Source organism: Canis lupus, chromosome 27, assembly GCF_003254725.2.
Source record: "Canis lupus dingo isolate Sandy chromosome 27, ASM325472v2, whole genome shotgun sequence".
NCBI classification, from domain to species: Eukaryota; Metazoa; Chordata; class Mammalia; order Carnivora; family Canidae; genus Canis; species Canis lupus.
In genome coordinates, this window is record NC_064269.1 from 2,090,046 (window position 1) to 2,110,835 (window position 20,790).

Consider the following 20,790-nt stretch of genomic DNA (forward strand, 5'->3'; position numbering starts at 1 on the left):
AGGCGATGCTTTGGTTGATTCTTGGAGGAGTAAACATTTATTAGGGAAGGACTGAGGGGAAGGCTTCTCGGCAGAGGGAGCAGTATTTGTCTTTACCAGTCATATGGCTGTTGATCACATATCTTCTCCTAGCATCTCTTACAGTTTGTCTTGTGTTTCTAGCAGCTTTTCATTTACTGTATCTTATCTTCTTCTAACTGGCTTCTGGACGCCTTTAGGATAGGGGCCACATCCTCTATTTCCCCTCTATAAAATGTGGGTTGCAATGCCTACTTGACAGAATTAATGTGAGTTTGTTAGCAGAAATTCATGTGAAGTACATGGTAGGCACTCCGTGTTTTTGTTTTTGTTTTCCTGTAATGAATAAAGTGTCTAACTCAGTTCCTGGCCTACACTGATGTACCTAGCATTTAATGAATGAATGATCCTACCCTGGTTCAAAATCATGTTCACCTCTGAACTCTGTGCTCTGGGAGGCCTCACTGGATGGGAAAGGATCCAGATCTTTCAGCAATGTTACAGCAGGGCAAGGATACTAGCCTGTGAGAGCTAACCAAACAGATGAGGGCTGTTCAATCTGACGAGGAGGCAGATATTTAGATTCAACTCAAGTTCATGGACTGGTTATTCACATTTTGCATAATTCTCACAATGTTCCATTACCATGTCTACTTTGCAAATAAGAAGACATATTTAGAGACATTAAATACCTTGCCAAAGGCCACACAGTTAGATGGTGGGATCCACTGGATTCCAAGTTCAATGAATGCTCTTTTTACTTCAATGTAAAACTTTGATGATTTAGAAAAACAAAGACTTTGGATAAGTTAAATACAGACTTCTTTGCTAAATTGTCGAAATACTCAAACCACATGTAATTTCTAGAGCTAGAGAGAGGTTGTTTTAAGGCAAATAAAAAAAGGAAGGGTAGCCTTATGTTGGGGGTAGGGTGGGAATAAACACAAGAAATGTATAATTATGATAAACAGCACAGACTGAAAAAGAAAAGAAGTTAAAAAAGAATTAATAAGATCATAGGTAAAAGGTCCCTGGCAAGTCATGAAAACACTAGATCTCCTCTTTTTCTCCTTCTTGAGCTGTGAGACTATCCCCAGCCTGAGTCTGGGATTTTTCCAAAGGCAACCTGGGGCTTTTTGAGGTCTGGGTCCCTACCATTTTGGGCAGGCCAGCTATGCCCTCTTTATAACCTATCTCTGGCAAAGCTGTTGAAGGAAGTATCCCAGGCTCTAATATAACATTGATTGTAGCAAATATTTCTATTTTCCTCCCTAAAATTTTGGCCTGAGAGCCTAGAATTTAATATTAAACAAACAGAGTAAATTTAGGGAGATAGCAATTACATCCTTATACATCACAATAAAATACAGTTGACCCTTGAACAGCATGGGTTTGAAGTACACTGGTCCACTTATACGTGGATTTTGTTTGATAAATACAGTAGAGCACTGTAAATGTATTTTCTCTTCCTTGTGATTTTCTTAGTAACATTTTCTGTTCCCTAGCTTACTTTGTCATAAGAATACTATATATATATATAATATATATATATATTATATATATATATATATAAAACATATGAAATGTCTTTTGTTAAATACCTAATCGACTGTTTGTGTCATTGGTAAGTCTTCTGGTCAACAGTGGGTTGTTAGCAGTTAGGTTTTGGGGAAGTCAAAAGTTATACACAAATGTACTGTGTTTATCAGGAAAAAACTCACATATAAGTGGATCTGCACAGTTTAAAACTGTGTTGTTCGGGGGATCCCTGGTGCCTCAGTGTTTTAGCACCTGCCTTTGGCCCAGGGCGTGATCCTGGGGTCCTGGGATCGGGTCCTGCGTCGGGCTCCCTGCATAGAGCCTGCTTCTCCCTCTGCCTGAATCTCTGCCTCTCTCTCCCTCTCTCTGTGTCTCTCATGAATAAATAAATAAAATCTTAAAAAAAAAAAAACTGTGTTGTTCAAGGGTTAACTACCCTTTAGGAAGGACTGAATAACTGTCTCAGATTGAGGAGACTAAGGAGAGATGACAAGTGAATGTAATGTGAAATCCTGGATTGGATTTTGTACAAGAAAAAAGGACATTAGGGGAACAGTAGGCAATATTTGAAGGAGGTCCGTAAATCACTTAACAGTATTATACCAATGTTAATATCCTGGTTTCAACGATTAACCTATGGTAAGATGTTAATATTAGGGGAAGCTGGGCTAAAGTCATGTGGAAGTCCATGTACTAGTTTTGCAAGTATAATTGGTTTCAAAATTAAAAAAAAATGAACCAGTGGAAAAAAAAGAAAAAAAGAAAAAAAAAAAAGGAAAAAAAAGGAAAAAAAAGAAAAAAAAAGCAAAATTAAAAAAATGTATTAATGGATTATAGACTTAATGTAAAAATTTAAAACCATAAAACTTCTAGAAAAAAAACCACAAGAGAACATCTTTGTGACCTCGGGTTAGGCAAAATTTCTTAAATAGGACACCAAAACCATGATTCATAAAGTTAAAACTTGATAAATTGTACATCTTCATGATTAAGAACTTCTGCTCCTTGAAGGACACTGTTAAATGATGAGAAGACAAGAAGAAATGTAAATCGCAAATCTGATAAGGGATTTGAATTCAGAATATACAAAAAACTTTCAAAATGCAATATTAAGTAAGGCAACTCGATTTTTAAAACTGGGCAAATGACTTGCACAGACATGTTCGTTATCTTGATTGTGGACCTATTGGGATTAGTTACGGAGGCCAGCCTCAGGATCTTCATCTGCAAAAAGGAAGTATAATAATATTCGCCAAGGAAGATATATGGATGACAAATATGCACGTGAAGATATTCAATATCATTAGTCATTATGAAAATGCAAATTAAGGGCAGCCTGGTGGCTCAGTGGTTTGGCGTGGCCTTCCGCCCAGGGCGTGATCCTGTAGACCCGGGATGAGTCCTACCTTCGGCTCCCGGCATGGAGCCTGCTTCTCCCTCTGCCTGTGTCTCTGCCTCTCTCTCTCTGTGTCTTTCATGAATGAATAAATAAATACAATCTTAAAGAGAAAATGAAATGTGTCTCCACACAAAGATATGGCATAAATGTTCCTAGCAGCTTTATTTGCAACAGCCAAAGATTGGAAACAACCAAACGTCCATCCATCAACAGGTGAATCATAAACAAATTGCATACTATTCAGCAAAAAAAAAAAAAAAAAAAAAAATTCCAGAATAAACTACTGAGACATGACACAACATGGACGAATCTCAAGATAGTTATGCTGACAAATAAGAGGAGCCAGACACTCCTCCCCCACAAGAGCATATATTCTGTGATTTCGTTTATGTAAAATTTTGGAAAATGCAAGCTAAACTAGTGACAGAAAGCAGATTAGTTGTTTCCTGGGGATGAGACGGTGAGAGGGAGAGATTTCAAAAACAGCAGGAAGACACTTCTGGAGGTAATGATATGTGCACTATTTCGACTGCGGCGTTTTCGCGGGTGTATACCTAACTCACCAAACTGTACACCTTAAATATGCGGGGCTTATTGCATGTCAATTATATCCTAATAACGTTTAGTCAAATGGATTTAGATACCAAGCACAAATTGCCAATTAAATCCCGAGAACGCCAACAGATTGAGGATTCACCCAAAGGGCCGAGGCCCTGCATCTGGAACCTGAAGATGAGGAAAGGTTGAGTGGAATCACCAACCATCAGTAACATGTTGGGAACACCTTCTTCTGCCATCTGCCCATTCCGTGCCCTAACTAGCTAGCTGGGTTCTGGAGGGAGCCAGGAGAGCCTACGTGGGATGGCTGGGACTCTGGGAGTAGCCTTGGCCTGACTCTGGGAGTTGCTTTTTGGCTGCCTTTGGGAAGAGCTGAGCTGAGGCTTGGGGTGTTCTCGTAATTCGGGAAGAGGAGGTCAAAGAGTAGCAATGAAGGACGCAGGAGATGAGTCGGGGGATTCATGTCATCCAGGGGGTGGATGGGAGCCTAGAGACCACACGGTTCAAGATTCTTGTTTATTGGGATCCCTGGGTGGTGCAGCGGTTTGGCGCCTGCCTTTGGCCCAGGGCGCAATCCTGGAGACCCGGGATCGAATCCCACGTCAGGCTCCCGGTGCATGGAGCCTGCTTCTCCCTCTGCCTGTGTCTCTGCCTCTCTCTCTCTCTCTCTCTGTGACTATCATAAATAAATAAAAATTAAAAAAAATTAAAAAAAAAGATTCTTGTTTATTTTATTTATTTATTTTTAAACGTTTTATTTGTTTATTTATTCATGAGAGACACAGGGAGAGAGAGAGAGAGGCAGAGAGGGAGGAGCAGGCTCCATGCAGGGAGCCCGACGTGGGACTCGATCCCGGGACCCGGGGTCACGCCCTGGGCTGAAGGCGGCGCTAAGCCGCTGAGCCCCCAGGGCTGCCCTCAAGATTCTGGTTGAGGGGTCGAGCTCAGGCGCACGGAAGTGAGGCCCTAATGCGGCTTCCGCAGTTTCCCGCGTGCGTTCAGTCCCCGCGCTTGTTTGCACGACGCCGAGGGGCTGCCGTCGGGGCCCAGGGCGTGCAGGCGGCCGCGGGCGAGCAGGGGCAGACCGCGCCGCCGAGGCGGCCTCCAAACAACGAAGGGCGGTGAGAAAGTAAGAGAAGTGCGGAGGGGGAGACCGCGGGACGAGAGGCTGCGGGGACGAGGCCCTCCCTAGGGGCCCCGGGGTCGCGGCCAGGGCGTCGGCGCCGCGCGGCGTCCTTGGCCCCGTCCCCCGGGCCGTCGTCCCCGCCTCGGCACGGGGCGTGTGCAGCGCGGGCAGCACGTGCTCCGCGGGGCCCGGGCGGCGGCCGGCCTCGGGGTCCTCGCGGGCGGGGCAGGCCGCCCGGCGCTGCTGGGCCGTCGGGGCGCTCCCCGGGGCTGCCCTCCGGCGCCGCGCGGCAGCCGCCCCGTGACCGCCCAGCGCGCCGTCCGCGCCGCCACGTCGCCGCCTCCCAGCCTCCGAACCCGGCCTCGCCGGCCCCTGCCCCGCGCTGGCGCCCGGCTCCGCGGGCCGCGCCCGACCCCGCCCGCGGCCTCCGATTGGCTGCTGCGGGTGCCGGTCGCGCTGCGCCGCTGCGGATTGGCCGGCCCGGGGGGGCGGGCCTCGGGGAGCGTAGGAAGGGCGGGGACCCGGATGTGTGTGGTGGCGGCGGCCGAGCAGCTAGTGCGCGGCGCTCAGAGGCCTATGGATGAGGAGGACGCGGCGGCCCCGGTAGGCGGGGATCGGGGGCGGGGTCCCGGAGGCCTCGGGTGTCCCCGGAGCCGGAGGCGGGGGCGCGGGGGGGTCCGGGGCGGGGCCTGCGCCGCGGTCTCGGGGCTTCCCGCCTCAGGACCCTCGCCGGCCGGGCGCCGGGCCCGGGACGCCGCGCGGACGCCCTGACGAGCCGGACGCCGGCCCCGGGTCTCGGTGTCCCCGGGGCCTGAGGCGGGAGGCGGGGCGCGGGGCGGCTCCGGGCGGCCGGACGCGGGTGTGGGGCGCCGCTGGCGGCCCCCGGAGCCCACCCCTCCGGGCCGCGTGGTGGCGGCGGCGGCCGCGGGGCGGCTGACGGGCGCTGTGGGGCGCGGCCCCGGCTGCCCGGGGCTTGGGCGACAGGAAGAGGACCGCCCGTTTTCCTCACTTTTGGCTTCCGGGAAAAATTCATTCATTCATTCATTCATTCACTCGTTCGTTCCTCCCATTTTCCTCACTTTCGGCTTCCAGGAAAAATTCATTCATTCATTCATTGACTCACTCATTCGTTCGTATCTCCCGTTTTCCTCACTTTCGGCTTCCAGGAAAAATTCATTCATTCATTCATTGACTCACTCATTCGTTCGTATCTCCCGTTTTCCTCACTTTCGGCTTCCAGGAAAAATTCATTCATTCATTCATTCATTCACTCACTCACTCACTCACTCGTTTGTTCCTCCCGTTTTCCTCACTTTCGGCTTCCAGGAAAAATTCATTCATTCATTCATTGACTCACTCATTCGTTCGTATCTCCCGTTTTCCTCACTTTCGGCTTCCAGGAAAAATTCATTCATTCATTCACTCACTCACTCACTCACTCGTTTGTTCCTCCCGTTTTCCTCACTTTCGGCTTCCAGGAAAATTTCATTCATTCATTCACTCACTCTCTCATTGACTCACTCATTCATTCGTACCTCCCGTTTTTGCTCACTTTTGGCTTCCAGGAAAAAAAAAAAAAATCATTCATTCAGGGATCCCTGGGTGGCGCAGCGGTTTGGCGCCTGCCTTTGGCCCAGGGCGCGATCCTGGAGACCCGGGATCGAATCCCACGTCGGGCTCCCGGTGCATGGAGCCTGCTTCTCCCTCTGCCTGTGTCTCTGCCTCTCTCTCTCTCTCTGTGTGTGTGACTATCATAAATAAATAAAAATTAAAAAAAATCATTTATTCATTCATTCATAAAATCCATCCATCCATCCATCCATGCATCCATCAGCTTCACAGGTGGCTTCAACTCCCCTGGTCCTCTTCCACCGCCCTCCTCTCCGCCTTCACTGCTTCCATCCCCGTGGATGCCGTGGCTTCATGGAGCTGCTGCAGCAACCGCCTGCCGAATTGGTTGCCCCTTGGGGTCTTGCTTCTCTTATGATCAGTTCGGAGCCAGCCACCTGAATGACCTGAACAACCCGATGAACCTTGAAATTCTTTTATTTATTTTTATTTATTTTTATTTTTTATTTTTTGAACCTTGAAATCCTATCATTTCCTTGCTTAAAGCCCTCCGGAGGTTGCCCAGCCCACTTGGGATAAGATCCAGATTCCTTAGCGTGGCCCATGGGGCCTCCTAGAGCCTCCTGCTGGCCCCTGCCTTCTTCCCGTCCTCTTCTTGGATATTCCCTACGGACTAGCCACCTTGGCCTGTCTGTTCCTCTGCCATGCCTGCCCCCTTCTGCCCCAGGACTCAACTGCCGGCCGTCCCCTCTGTCTGAAATACTGTTTCTTGGGCCTCTTCTCATCTCAACTCAGATGTCAGCTTAGAGAGGTTTCCTCTGTCCACTGTATCCAAAGTCGTTTTTAGAGTTTGACTCATTATTCTGTGTGACACCACGCGGCTGTGTCCTCCAGTGTCTGGCGCTGTTGGGTCCACGTCTTACCTGTCGTGTCTCCCTGACCAGACTGGAAGTGCTGAGCACGGGTTCCACTCATCTTTTTTTTTTTTTTTAAAGATTTTATTTATTTATTCATGAGAGACACAGAGAGAGAGGCAGAGACACAGGCAGAGGGAGAAGCAGGCTCCATGCAGGGAGCCTGATGTGGGACTCGATCCCGGGTCTCCAGGATCAGGCCCAGGGCCGAAGGCGGCGCTAAACTACTGGGCCACCCGGGCTGCCTGGATTCCACCCATCTTGTTCACAGCCATACCCCTTGCACCAGGAACAGAGCACGTAGTAGGAGCTCAGTAAACGTTTGCTGAGTGGAAGAATGAGGATGGGGATCATGGGCTGGCTTCGCATCCGTCCAGTGCCCTCTCCACATTCTGGGTCAAACAGGCTGAGATGCTTTGCTCGGGGCCCCACTTCCTTCTCAGTCCCCTTCTTTCCGTGACAGGTTTGTTCTCATGAACAAGATGGATGACCTCAACCTGCACTACCGGTTTCTGAACTGGCGCCGGAGGATCCGGGAGATTCGAGAGGTCCGAGCTTTCCGATACCAGGAGAGGTTCAAGCACATTCTTGTAGATGGAGACACTTTGAGGTGAGTTTAGGGGAGTGCTTCCACATTTTCCTTGCTTTGCCAGATCTTATTATTTTGAGGTTTTATTTATTTATTCACGAGAGACACAGAGAGAGGCAGAGACACAGGAGGGACAAGCAGGCTCCATGCAGGGAGCCTGACGGGGGACTCGGTCCCGGGACCCCAGGATCACGCCCTGGGCCGAAGGCAGATGCTAAACCGCTGAGCCACCGGGGATCCCCATTTTTGCCAGGTCTTAGAGATGAAAAGGGCTTTTTCTGAAGCAGAAGACTGTCTGCACTGTACCGGGAGGGCCTTTGACCCTGGAGGCCTTTCTGAGTGGAGCAGTGTGTGCGGCTACACCCCATGCCCCCTTCTGCCTGTTTCTCTGGGTCACTGTGTTCTGGTCTGTGTTGCAAGCACTCACGTCAGAGGTAGGAAGCCGCTGGCGTCTCGAGTTGCCCAAGTGCCTTGTGGGGAAGAGAGGACTCCAGGGGCGTGTGGGGTGTCTGTGTCTCCTCAGCCTGCGTGTCGGGTTGGGTCCAATGGAGAGTGGCCGTGGATTCAGAGGCAGTGGATTTCCTGTTTTGGGAAGGATGGTTCTGTAGTACATCCTGCCCACCACTCTCCAGCCCTGTGCTGTGTGTGTGTGTGTGTGTGTGTGTGTGTGTTTTCCCTTTTTTTTTTTTTTTTTTTTAAGATTTTATTTATTTATTCATGAGAGACACAGAGAGAGAGAGAGGCAGAGACACAGGCAGAGGGAGAAGCAGGCTCCATGCAGGGAGCCCGATGTGGGACTTGATCCTGGGTCTCCAGGATCACACCCTGGGCCTAAGGCAGCACTAAACTGCTGAGCCACCCGGGGATCTCCTGTTTTCTCTTTGTTTTCTGACTTGACCCCTTTCCTGACTCCTCCTGAGCCTGCTTCTCTCTCAAAGTTGTCCCTGAACCGGGGAAGAAGTAGTGCTTTTTAGCCCGGAGACAAGAAAGCTGAGGCGTGGGGACCAAATAACCATCTTCCAGTCTATGAAGGGCTTTGGTACAGAGGATAAAGACTCGCGGCTCTTCAGCTCCACTGAGGCCAGAGCCAGAGGGAAAGGGCCGAAGCTGCAGCATGAGGGATTGAGGTTAGACAGGGTTGTGAGACCCCCTATTAGGCAACTAAGCGAGGCTCTGCTTAGTTCTCTTCCCCCTGGAAATGAAAGAGCTGGGCTTGTGTTTGTCTGGTGTGGGTTGGACCCTGGCTGGAGGCAGCAGGAGGGGTAGGTGACCTCAAGTATCTTGTTCTGGTGTCTGTGCAGATGTCCTGAAGTGTGACCTGATGGATTCTCCTCTGTGTTGGCCCTTGTGGGGTTGGGAGGGTGGGGATCTGAGGCCCTCCCCCCAACTCCTGGGCTAGGCTGCTAATGGAACTCCGCCCTCATTCCTCCATCAGTTACCATGGAAACTCCGGGGAAGTTGGCTGCTACGTGGCTTCTCGACCTCTGACCAAGGACAGCAATTATTTTGAGGTGATCAAGGCAGTGGGTGGGCAGAGCAGGGGGTGAGCATGTTAAGCTCCAGGGAGCTCTTTTATTAGATTCTTGATCTGATCCTTTTAATTTTCCCTCTGGGCTGTCTTTTTAGCTGAGAAAAGGGCAGAGGATAGCAAGGCGTCTCAGATGAGAGATAGGTGCCCTAGTCCTGTCACCCTGGTCCTTCTGCTCTCCTGCCCCTCAGCTAGGTAGTAGCTTTGACCCGTATCTCAGGCTCTGACCCATGTCCTTTCCCACCTGCTAACCCAAGCCCAGCCTCTGCTCCATGTCCTATCTTTTCCCATGATTTGGAAATGATTTTCTGAGTAATCATGATAAAGTAGGGCCCTAGTCTTCCCAGTTCAGAGTGCCCTGTCTTTTCTCCAATCCGCATGTCTTTCGTCTCTTTGAGCCTCTTTGAGTCTTTGATGTCTGCTCCCCTTCCCCAGCACCCCCAGCAATTCATTGCATTTCTGGTACCTGCTAACTGTGCCCTGCTCTCCTTCCTCCAGGTGTCGATTGTGGACAGCGGGGTCCGGGGCACCATTGCTGTGGGGCTGGTCCCTCAGTACTACAGCCTGGATCACCAGCCTGGCTGGTTGCCTGACTCTGTAGCCTACCATGCTGATGATGGCAAGTGAGTTGCCTCTTGTGGAACCTGACCCCTTTCCTATGGATTCGGGAACTTTAGATACCAAGGACTGCCCTGGATTGCTTCTGCCATTCCGTCACCTATCTTGGCATGTTTTCGTGGACTTTTCTGATCAGGATGGGAAGGTGGCCTAATAGCTAGACTTGGAGGTTCTTGGACTTAGAGGGGCGGGTGGAGCTCATGTGTGGACACAAGTAGATGCCATCGCAGAGTGACTGGGAGCAGCAAGGTAGGCCCCAGGGGTTTGTGCCGTGGAGAAGTTGGGAGGCCAGGCTTAGGTCCTGTGTCTGTGCTGCTCTGTCCACAGGCTGTACAACGGCCGAGCCAAAGGCCGCCAGTTTGGGTCAAAGTGCAACTCTGGGGACCGGATTGGTTGTGGCATTGAGCCTGTGTCCTTTGATGTGCAGACTGCTCAGATCTTCTTCACCAAAAATGGGAAGCGGGTGAGTGGGAAATTCTGGGTGGGATTTGAGGGGCTTGAAGCCATCCGAAGAATTGTGGGTATGCAAATGATCTACTGGTTGGGGCTTGCCCAGGGACCCCGAGGCTGAATTCCCATCTCCTTCAGGCCATCTTGAGCTTCTCCTGAAGTCTGCATTTGGAGAAGACACCGCCCCTGCCCAGGGATGCTGGGACATTAGCCTAGAGGATAGATGCAGAGGGGTAGGTTTGTGCAGTGGAGGGTGAGCAGAGATTGTTGGGGAAAGGATCAGGTGATTTAGGGGAAGGTTTTGAGCAGAAAGAGAGGGAGAAGTTACAGCCTGGATGCATAAGCTAGAGGTCCTCTTTGGAGCTTTGACTGGAAGATGTGAGGATATGCCCCTCTGTGTGTTCTTTTGTTTCACTTGTTCTTTCCTTCCTGCTTCAGAGAGAGGCTAGTAGTGATGAAGAGATGGGTAAGAGCAAGTAGGAGAGAGAGAGAGCCCCCTAGCTCTTTACTTCTCCTACCCAGCTCCCTCTCCCACCCTGGGAGGATCGCTGTCCCAGGCCTTGGCCACGAGGTTGTCCCTCCATAGGATCCATGCCTCCTCACTAACCTGCTCCAGAACACACTCACATGTACCGAAACTATTTGGCAGTAAGTCAAGAGACTTGCATTTGCCATCTAGCTCTGTGGATACCTTGCTTGGCCAGGAGTCCTTAGCAACTTTTCCAACTTTTCTGTACTTTTGTTTTTCTGTCTGTCTTATTTGTTGCATCATCTCGAAAGTACCCTGGAGAGAATCAGGTGAGCTATGGAAAAGGGAGCCTGGCGGCAGCTCTCTCTTTCCCTTCCTCCCTCCACTCCAGGTGGGCTCCACCATCATGCCCATGTCCCCAGATGGACTGTTCCCAGCAGTGGGCATGCACTCTCTGGGTGAGGAGGTGCGGCTGCACCTCAATGCTGAGCTGGGCCGCGAGGATGACAGCGTCATGATGGTGGACAGTTACGAGGACGAGTGGGGCCGGCTGCATGATGTCAGAGTCTGCGGAACTGTAAGTGAGAAGCATGGGATGCGGTGGTCATTGCCAGGGAGGGCTGGGCCGCACCCCCCGGGCCATATACGCGTGTCTGAATTGCTTAGAATGGGGAGCAAGGTGGTGTTTCTTGCAGGGTCTTGGGAAATGGGTATCAGGGGCCTTGACATGATTCTTAGAATCCAGATCTGTGTTCTCCTTAGTGCTGGTTGTCTCCTTCCCTTCCCTGTCCCTGAGAGCTCAGGTGAGTTGCTTTGCTCTCAGAACAGCAGTAAGTTCTCTTTTGCCTTCTTTGCTTCCTTCTGCATCGGGTACCCTCTGCTGCCCTCTGCACACGTGCCTTTGGAGCTGTCCATTCACTGTGCTGTGGGGCATGTGTGGTCACAAGTCCTACTCCTACCCCAAACCCACTGTGTTTCTGTTCCAGCCACCAAGTGAGATCCGTTTGGAGTCAGTGTAAATGTCAGTGTCTTCTGTCTATCCCTACATTTTAATAGACGAGAATAAAGGCAGAGGAAGATTCCATGAGAATCCTTGACTCTCCAAAGCTTGCTTTTTTATACATCTTCCCATCCTACCTGCTTTGGTCTCTCCCTGGATTTGAAACTTTCTTGGGGGAGCAAATGGACCTCGGGAGAGGGAAATTCTTCACATCTACCCTCTATGCCTTGTCCTGGGTTGGGTGTGAGTGGATGCTGAGTCAGGGTGCTGGCCCTGACCTCTGGTGGGCTGCTCGGACCTCCCACTTGGAATTGTCCCTGTGCTGCCCTCCTGCTCCGGCTCAACCTTTTTCTCCACCCTCTGGCCTTCTCACCCCAACCCAGGCTGTTTTCAACTCAGTCTTTGATAGCAAAACAGAAACAGTGGGGGGTGGGAGTAGATTATGAGCCAGGCTCCCCCCATTCTGGAGTTTGAGGTGAGTCAGACTTAGGGAAGATGGACCATGTGCCCTCCTGCTGCTTCTGACACTCTGCACCCCCTCTGGCACTGGAGTCTGAGGACGGGATGGCTGTAAGCCGGGGGCTTCATATGCCCACTCCCTGACCCTCATCTCTCTCCTTTCTTTTCCCCCTTCTATCATCATTTGACAACATCTACAGAGTTGAATTTGGGACTGAGCCAGGGCGGTGTTCCAGCTCTCATCCCTGACCTCTCCTCAAGAGTGTTTTCCTGGCATCCTTTCCCTGCCTGGACCTGTCCCCACTCTGCCCCCAGCTCCTCCCAGGCAATCTTTTCTAATTGATGTAGGATCCTGTAGACGTTTAAAAATAGCTTTCCTTCCTCTCTGCCCTCCCCCAATGCCCTTAGGTCACACATTGGATAATTTTTTTCTTTCTTAGACGTAAGCTGTGACGTTTGGCTCTTCTCTCAGACCCTCACCCCAGCTTGGGACAGGTGGCAGGGTGGGCACACTGTTCCCTGAGCGCCTGGTCCTCTGGGGAAGAGACTGGGCGTGAGCCTCTTGAGGCTTGTATGCCTGTTGTCTCCTCTTGCCAACTACCCCATCTTCCAAATGAGAGTGACTTACCCAGTTTCCTCCATCCCCACTTGTCTCTTGCCCTGCGCCCTCTTGTCGCTTCTGACCATCCACTGTGTTTCTGATCCAGCCACCAGAGTTGTGTTTCCTGGAGGAGCCTGGGAGAGGTCATTTGGGCCATGCGTGTGCCTCCCATTTCTAAAGATGTCTAGCTCAGCTGTTTCTTCTCTTTGCTCTTCCTGTTTTCCTGTCCGCTCTGTGGGGAGCCTTTCCCTGGGGCCTCAGACCTCTGTTGTTGGTTGGAGCCTGTTTCTACCGTCTTGGGTGACGTTTCCAGTAGAATGTCCTTTAGAACATTAATGGTTTGGGAGAAACTCTGATGCCATCTAGTCCAGGGCTTCCCAGCATGGAGCTGGAGACCGTTACTTGACGTGCAAGATGTTTAGCATCCCTGGCGCCCAGACCCAGGATGACTTAGAGCAACCTCTCATAGTCATTGTGACAGCCCTTTTGTTCCCAGATCTCTTCTGGTGCAGCCGATGAAAAAACAGCCCCAAACAGAAGTGAAAAGACTTGTTCAAACGTCAAACAGTGAATTAGCAGCAAAACCAAGCCTGGATATTCATTCTTTGATCCTTTGCCCTTGCCCTGTCCACTCACTACCAGATACGTGCTGTGTCCTTCTCCCCAGCCCCCCTTCTGTAGCCTGTCATCTCTCCTCCTGGCCCTTCTTATAAGATGGATCTGGAGTTCCCAGGATTAAGTTCCTACTTTCCCTGTGAGTCTCCTGACCGGTTCCCTTAGCCACAGCCCTTCTAGGTGAGTTTATTGGGCTGCCATGGGACCCTTTGCCTCCTGGGCCTCTCTCTCAGTTTGGAATCTCAGTTATCTCTTCTCCCTTCCTTTCTCACTGGTTCTTCCCACAAAGAGCAAGTTCCTGACCCCCGTTTTTTTGGTTCTGACATTAAATTATGAACAATTTCTTATGTACCGAAAAGTTGAAGAAATGATACAGTGAGCATCCATCATCTACCCACTACCTAGCTTCAATTGTTGTTTTTATACAGACAGACCTGGCTCTTCTTGAATGGAAGTCTTGCCCCTATGTCCTATGGCCTCAGTTTCCCCTCCTAGAGTCCCCCCACCTTTGCAGAGCTATGAGGGTGTTGAAGAATTGCTGCTGTGTTTGCTTAGGGATGGGGGTGTTGCTCCTCACCTCATCCCTGCCCCCAGGCCTTGCAAAGTGAGGTCATGTGTGGAGGGTGGGGGGCAGGAGGTAAAGCTGGGGGATTAGGCTCATTCTGTCTTTGTTTCATGCACATAGCTCCTCTGACAACTCCTTAGTGACGGGGCAACAGCTTTGGTACACAAAGAGGGGTGATTGAGGCCCCACCCTCCAGGGGTCCTCCCGGATCCAAGCCAGGAGGAGACCGTGTTGGGGCCTGAGCTGGCTGGTGGGGAGCACGTTCTGGGTTCCTGCTTCAGCTGCTTCTAGGCCTCAGGGCACTGAGCCTTGCTCCTGTCAAGAGGGATTAGGGTCTTTGCTGGCAAGAGGAGGAGGGCGGGTACCAGCGGGAGAGAGGAGGCTGGGGTGGTGCTGTTGGTACCAGGTGGGGGTTGGAGTGCAGGAGGCTCTTTGCACTTGCCTCTGCAGCCTCAGCTCTGTGCCCTCCAGTCCACCTGTCTGGCCTCCCAAGGCTTTGTGGGTGTGGGGAGGGAGGCGCAGGAGTCAGGGGGGCTTGAGAGCCCCAAGGAAAGGGCGCCCCTCCCCCCACCAAACATGTAGGGGACCCATCCGCTGGGCATTGTTGGCTGGGCATTGTTTGCAGAGAAGCACTAAGAGGGGACTGCTGCTTGGAGGGGATAGAGTAATCTGGGGCGTGCTCCTCTCCTAGGGGGAAAGGTGACAGTTCTGGGAGCCTCAGAAGCCATTGTAGTTGGAGGTAAGGGCTGAGATGGAGGGCTGTTTCCTTCTGCAATTGGCACGTCTGGTCTTTTGTAGCTTTGGGGTGACTGTTAAGCATTTAAGCATTGGCGAGCTGGTGTGTTCCGGTCTAGACCCCACTTCCTGATTAGGGAAAGGCAGCCGTGTAATGACCCCCGGCACTTGCCGCACTTCATTTAGTCTGTTTGGAAATGCGGGTGGTAGTAACCCTCTTTTACTGGTGAAGAAACTGAGGCCTAAAGCAGCCAGTCACTTCCTCAAAGGGGCTCGTAAGTCACAGGAGTTACTGTGTGATTGTCTTTCCAACTGAGGCTTCTGAGGCGCAGATTGAGGGACCAGCGTGGAGATTGCGGCGGCCCCGATCGGGCTGATCGGGGCTGACCTCCGTCCACTCTCGGTTGCCAACAGCCCTGTCTGAGGAGGGAGGAGTGAACTGGAGCCAGGCTGTCGGGGAGCCCACAGTGCCCACCTGCCCCCGGAAGTGCTGAGAAAGCTCTGGATGACTCCTCTGAGGACTCGGGGGACATCACTGGGCAGGAGGGGAGAGCAGCTGAGGGAGGAGCAGAATTCCGGCAGCTTCTGCCCTGAGGGGTGGGTGTCCCTCTCGTGTGGAGGGCAGCATTTGCAGGGACCTGGCCTCCCAGCTGGCAGCTGTCTGTCCATCTGTCCATCCATCTGCCTGTCTGAGCACTGTGCCGGCTGGGGAGTGGGTTTCAGAGTCGCACCGTCGTCTGCTTCATCCTCCTGACCTTTTAGCTGGAGGAAGCGTCCCCACCCTGTCCACAGACAAGACTGCAGTAGCGGCCCTCCTCAGGGCTGAGGCCGAGGGGATGGTTGGGCGGGTTTTTCCCAAGGATCAGGAGCTGGAGCGGCTGGCTCTTGGCTCTGGGAGTGGAGAACACTGTGTTTCCTACACTGAGGCCAGTTGGATGGAGTGGGTCAAGGGCAGCTGTGGGGTCCCCCACCCAGTTCTGCAATGCTGGCCGGAGAGGGTGGGCTGGGGGCTGCTCTTGCTGGGTGGAGTGTAAGCCAGTGAATGTGCACCAGGCGCCACCCCTCCCGCTTGTGGGGAGACTCAGAGGAGGAACCCAGGCTGAGCTGAGAACACAGGGGGCCGTGAGGGGAATTCCAGCCACACGGGCCTTCATGAGCACCCTGAAAGTCAGAAGATGGCCTGCCAGGGACCCCGTTCTGCAGAAAGAAAGCAGTGTGAGCCAATGGAGGACACCTGGGCTGGGGCGTAAACATGCAAGGGCCAGCATAACCCGAAACACAGAGGGTCATGGCTGGAGGAAATTGAAAAAGAGCCTGAGTGTGGATGTAGGAGGTTGCCCACGCAGCTCTGGCTTTTCCCCTGGTTGTCGTCCGCCCCCCCCCCCCCCCCCCCCGCCCCGCCCCGCCCCGTTCCCACCTCCAGGTCTCTTTTGGAGAGGAGGGGAGGATGGACCTGGGGTGGTGGTGCTCTGGGGAGCCAAGGCTGAGCACGGACCCAGTCCTTCTGGTTCCTCTCTGAAGAAAGTGGTGAGGATGGAGGCCCTGCGTCTGCCGGAGACACACACAGGCTTCCACGCTGGTGCAGGCAAACGTAATTCCTTTCCTGTTCAGGCAGGAGTTCTTTGGTGGTGAGAGGCCAGGGTCCAGAGGCTTGCCAGGGATAAGTGGAGGAGGTCCCCAGGCAGTGTTTTCTTCTGGGCTGGAGGGGCTGGAGGAGCTGGAGGGTAGAGTAAAGTCTTGAGGGGCAGTTTGGCTAATTAAAAAGGGATTAAGGACTCCCAGGTGATGCTAGGGTGGGGCAAGAGGGGATGGGGTTGAGTCAGAACCCCACCGTTACCATGACAACTGATAAATAAATCCTCCCAGCCCAGCTTGGGGGTTGCCGCCCCATCATGCCCAGGCAGGACCATTGTGGAACCAAAGAGCCCCAAGAGTCCATCAGTCGCCTCCCCTCTGCCCCCGCCCCCCCACCCCTGTGGTATGAGAGAGCTGTGGGGGGCTGTGAACAGGAAGGCTTGCCTTCGTGTCTTGTCCCGCTGCCGTCCGTTAGGTAAAGGAGTAGAGCCATTAGGTAAAGGAGTAGAGCCGGTGGTTCTGGGTTCCCCGGCTCCCCTTGGCAGCCCCCCGGCCCAGCTCTGTCCAAAGCCAAGTAGAACAGCCCTGAGGCATTCTGGTAGTCCCATCCAGGCACGTTGGTTTCTGAGCTCTCCTCTGCTCCTCAGACATCTGGAGCTGCCACCTACCCTCTGTGCCCTCCTTGTCCCCATTAGGCCCCTCCAGGGGTCCTCTCTGCACCCAGGGCCCCCGGGGAGGCCTTGTCCAGCAGGTGCTCAGGGAGGGGGTGCCGGAGCCTAGAGGCCCCCAGCATGGCCACTGGTGCCTGGCCGCCTGGTTGCTGCGCTGCTGCCCACTTCTCTCCCGAGGCAAGGAGAGCGTCTTCGGCTCAGGTGGCAGGTGGCTGTGGGGCCCGGCCCTCCCGCCCCTGCTGCCACCTTTGCTACCCACACTGCGCCCCGTTCTCCCATGCCTGCCTAGGACATTGGGGCCCACGATGCACCTCTAGGATCCTTTCCCTTTTGGCGAGAGGTTTTGTTGGACCCAGGAAGCTGCTCTTGAGTGCCTTGGGACCAGGTTTCTGGGGCAGGTGTCATTCTGCCCTTGGCTCTCCCCCCGCAGCTGCTGGAGTACTTAGGCAAAGGCAAGAGCATCGTCGACGTGGGGCTGGCCCAGGCGCGGCACCCACTGAGCACCCGTAGCCACTACTTTGAGGTGGAGATCGTGGACCCTGGAGAGAAGTGCTACATCGCATTGGGGCTGGCCCGGAAGGTGGGCACTTGTAGAGCTGCTCTGCTCCGGGGCTGGCGGGATGGGGTCCCGAAGCTCTTGGGAAAGTTGGGGGGAGGTGGGCAGGCTGTGGAGGGAGGGTCTTAACCTGGGACAGAGCCCCTTCCCCCCATGACCTAGGACCCAATGGAAGGTCGGCCTGAAGGTGGGATGGGGTGGCCTGCAGCCCTGGCTGGGAAAGCCAAGTGCCCTCGTCCCCCTCCCTGCTTCCCTGGCTTCTCTAGTGCCCGAGAGGCGTGGGAGGCCACAGGGTTGTGAGCAGCCATCTGTCTGAAAAGATTGAAGGTTCACACGCCCTCTGTCCTGTCCTCTTTCCGCACATGGTACCTACCGTAGGTTTTCTTTTTCCTTCTTGGTGCAGGACTATCCCAAGAACAGACACCCTGGCTGGAGCAGAGGCTCTGTGGCTTATCATGCAGGTGAGTGGGGGCTGCCCTAGAGCTGCGGGGTATGTGGAGGCATAGAGACACGCCTGTTCCTGACACCCCCCAACCCCCCGCGGATGGTCTCCCCTCCAGCCTCTGGCAGGGGAGACTTTCCCCGGCTGCTGTCTCCTCTCCCTTTCCCAGGCTGGTAGTGCTTTCTCCTGATTTTCCTCGTAGCCTGAAAAGCCAGGGGAGCCGAACAGGGGCGGGGGATCTGGGCCCAAACTGGACATTCCAGGCCTCTGAGTTGGCTCCCTCTGCGCCTTCTTGTAGATCCTGCCTTTTTTTTTTTTTTTGGATCAGCTTGATTTCCTTTAGGGCTCTCTTTAGAAAGCAGTTGCCCTGAGCTCCTGGTGCCACCCCGTCCCTTCCTCAGCCCTCTCCCTCTCCCTCCAGCTCCCTGAGGGAGTCTGTCCCTCAGCCCCTTGAACAGAGTGTCTCTTTTTTAAATCTGGGGCCTCTTCCTATTTCTGTCTCCATTTTTGTTTCACCTTGACACCCCCCCACCCCCGGGGGTGGGGCAGAGAGGGAGGCAGGCCAGCATTCTGCTTGAAGCAGGGACCTCTCTGTGTGCAGGGGCAGAGCATCAGCCCCTCCTTTGGGTGCAAGTCTCCTCTTCTCCCCTCCCTTCAACAGATGATGGGAAGATCTTCCATGGCAGTGGCGTGGGGGACCCCTTCGGGCCACGCTGTTACAAAGGGGACATCATGGGTTGTGGCATCATGTTCCCCCGGGACTACATTCTGGACAGTGAGGGTGAGTGGGTTGAGGGTGGCCGGCCAGGCGTGTCGGGCCGACGGTGGGGGCAGCACCACAGGGGCTCACGTTTTCCCGGCCTCCTAGGTGACAGTGATGACAGCTGTGACACAGTGATCCTATCCCCCACTGCCCGTGCCGTCCGGAACGTCCGCAATGTCATGTACCTGCACCAGGAGGGAGAAGAGGAAGAGGAGGAAGAGGAAGAGGAAGAAGATGGGGAAGAGATTGAGCAAGAGCATGAGGGCAAGAAGGTGGTGGTGAGTGGGGCGGGTGTGGGATGGGGGTTGGACTAGGGTTCCTGGGTCTGGGGGGCCTGCCCCTTGGGGGATAGGACGGGAGCCAGAGCACGCCGATGAGGGGAGCCCTGGCAGGGGCTGCTGCTCTGAGGAGCTACGTGCCCCTGGGCCGCCGTGGGACCTGGTTTCCAGACGCCCCCTAGTGGCCACTTCCCGCTGAGGCTCCCCTCGGAGGGCCTGGGAGGGGGGGGTGCCCTGGGGTCCCGCCTGTGTGTCTGTGGCATCAGCAGAGGGGGCCAGAGCCAGCCTGCTCCACTCCTCGCCCTGCCTCCACCCCCAGGTTTTCTTCACTCGGAACGGCAAGATCATCGGGAAGAAGGATGCTGTTGTACCTTCTGGGGGCTTCTTCCCCACCATCGGGATGCTGAGCTGTGGGGAGAAAGTCAAAGTGGATCTCCATCCCCTAAGTGGCTAGGGGCTTCTCCCCTAGACCTGCCCTGCCTCCTTTCCCTCACCCTTTGCAGAACCAGGTGCCCAGTTCCTGCCTCCCCCCGGGTTTGCTTACCCAGCAGGCCCCAGGGAGTGCGTAGCCCCTCTGCCTCTCTCGGACAGGTCCCCGCCACGCCCCTCTGTGCCCACGTTCCTGACCTGTGCCATCCTGACCATCAGTCAGTCTTGGGCCTAAGTCCCTGGTTGGAAAGGAACAGGTCCAAAGGATGGTGTTGCTATACTGGTGGGTCCCCCTTGCTTTGGCTGGTGGACTCCCGCACCCGCTTTTCCCCACGGGCCGTGCAAGTGGAGAGGAGTGGGCCCCGTCTCAGCTGCTATTTGGGCATGAGGCTTTGCAGAGGGTGGAGTAGAGACTGCCCACTCCCCTATTTATCACAGTATTTCTCTTTGCATCTTCTCTTTTTTGTTCCTTGTCCTCATCGTGTGGACCAGTTGCTGCTGTCGTCCCCCCTGGCTGGGCTAGGGGGGCTCTCTCGGGCCTTCCCTCTCTTTCCACTGACTGCTGTCCCAGGAATGCTCCTCCGGGGTCTCCGCTCCTTCCCCTGACAGCCCGCTTGCTCCCTCGCCGCCTGCTCAGGTGCCGTAGAGTCCCACAGAGAATCTGGGTCTCCGGCTCCCCGCAGCCATACACACCTAGGTGGGTGTCCGTGGTGTGTTTAACGGAGTGAGAGGGGCTGCTTGGTGAGGGGGCTGGGCCTTGGCTCCCGTTCCCTCCTGGCCAGCCTTGGGCTACCCATGGCGCCCCATCTCTGGTTCCCTGGGCTGTAGGCAGAGTCCAGAGCAGTCTCTCCTGCCGTGGTGAGGCCGAGCCCCAGAGCCGTGGTCGTGAGCCCAGAGGGCAGTGTGGCCCCTCGCCCCCGTTCCCCACCCCACCCAGGCCCCAGCTTGCTGCCTGTGCCAGTTGCCTGTTTTGCCTCAGTGTTTGACTCTAGCACTTACATGTGTCCTCCCCAGCCAAGCCCTCCTGTCTCCTGCCGCCTGACCCCGACCCCCTTCCCATACAGTGACTTCTCCTGGGAGGAAAAGGGGGCGGGAGCTGTTAGCCTTGGTTTGCACAGAGTGGGTGGGCCTTGGGGAAAGGGGGTGAGCTGCTGTGTGGCTGGGGTCCCCCCTTCGGCCCTCCGCTACGATGTATGAAATGTATGTACAGCCCAGAGATGTTTATACAGCCAATAAAGACGGAGTTTCTGTATTTATCAGTACAGTCTGGACAGGGGCGTCCTTTCCAGTCTATAGGGCAGGGGCAGGGCTAGAGGTGGGCGCA

The 20,790-nt window shown here is 54.0% G+C and overlaps 1 protein-coding gene across 2 annotated transcripts; it reads left to right on the forward strand.

Annotated features, from left to right (window-relative positions):
* The first annotated feature begins 5,086 nt into the window (after window positions 1–5,086).
* SPRYD3 (SPRY domain containing 3) lies at window positions 5,087–20,725 on the forward strand. Of its 2 annotated transcripts, XM_025458791.3 has the most exons (11): window positions 5,087–5,243; window positions 7,587–7,733; window positions 9,148–9,223; window positions 9,739–9,863; window positions 10,186–10,321; window positions 11,169–11,354; window positions 17,429–17,578; window positions 17,958–18,015; window positions 18,658–18,777; window positions 18,865–19,037; window positions 19,357–20,725. In XM_025458791.3, exons 1-11 carry the CDS (start codon window positions 5,221–5,223, stop codon window positions 19,489–19,491), a joined length of 1,329 nt encoding a protein of 442 aa, XP_025314576.1. In that variant the 5' UTR covers window positions 5,087–5,220; the 3' UTR covers window positions 19,492–20,725. The 2 variants fall into 2 exon arrangements, with proteins under 2 accessions (XP_025314576.1, XP_048958654.1); XM_049102697.1 differs by lacking the exon at window positions 18,658–18,777.
* Window positions 20,726–20,790: the final 65 nt, after the last annotated feature.

Bases quoted from the DNA above. Each gene is read 5' to 3' on its own strand.
- SPRYD3 (XM_025458791.3), top strand. From the start codon at position 5,221: ATGAGGAGGACGCGGCGGCCCCG. The intron at 7,734-9,147 runs GTGAGTTTAGGG...TTCCTCCATCAG, and splicing joins GTAGATGGAGACACTTTGAG to TTACCATGGAAACTCCGGGG. The intron at 9,864-10,185 runs GTGAGTTGCCTC...CTCTGTCCACAG, and splicing joins TACCATGCTGATGATGGCAA to GCTGTACAACGGCCGAGCCA.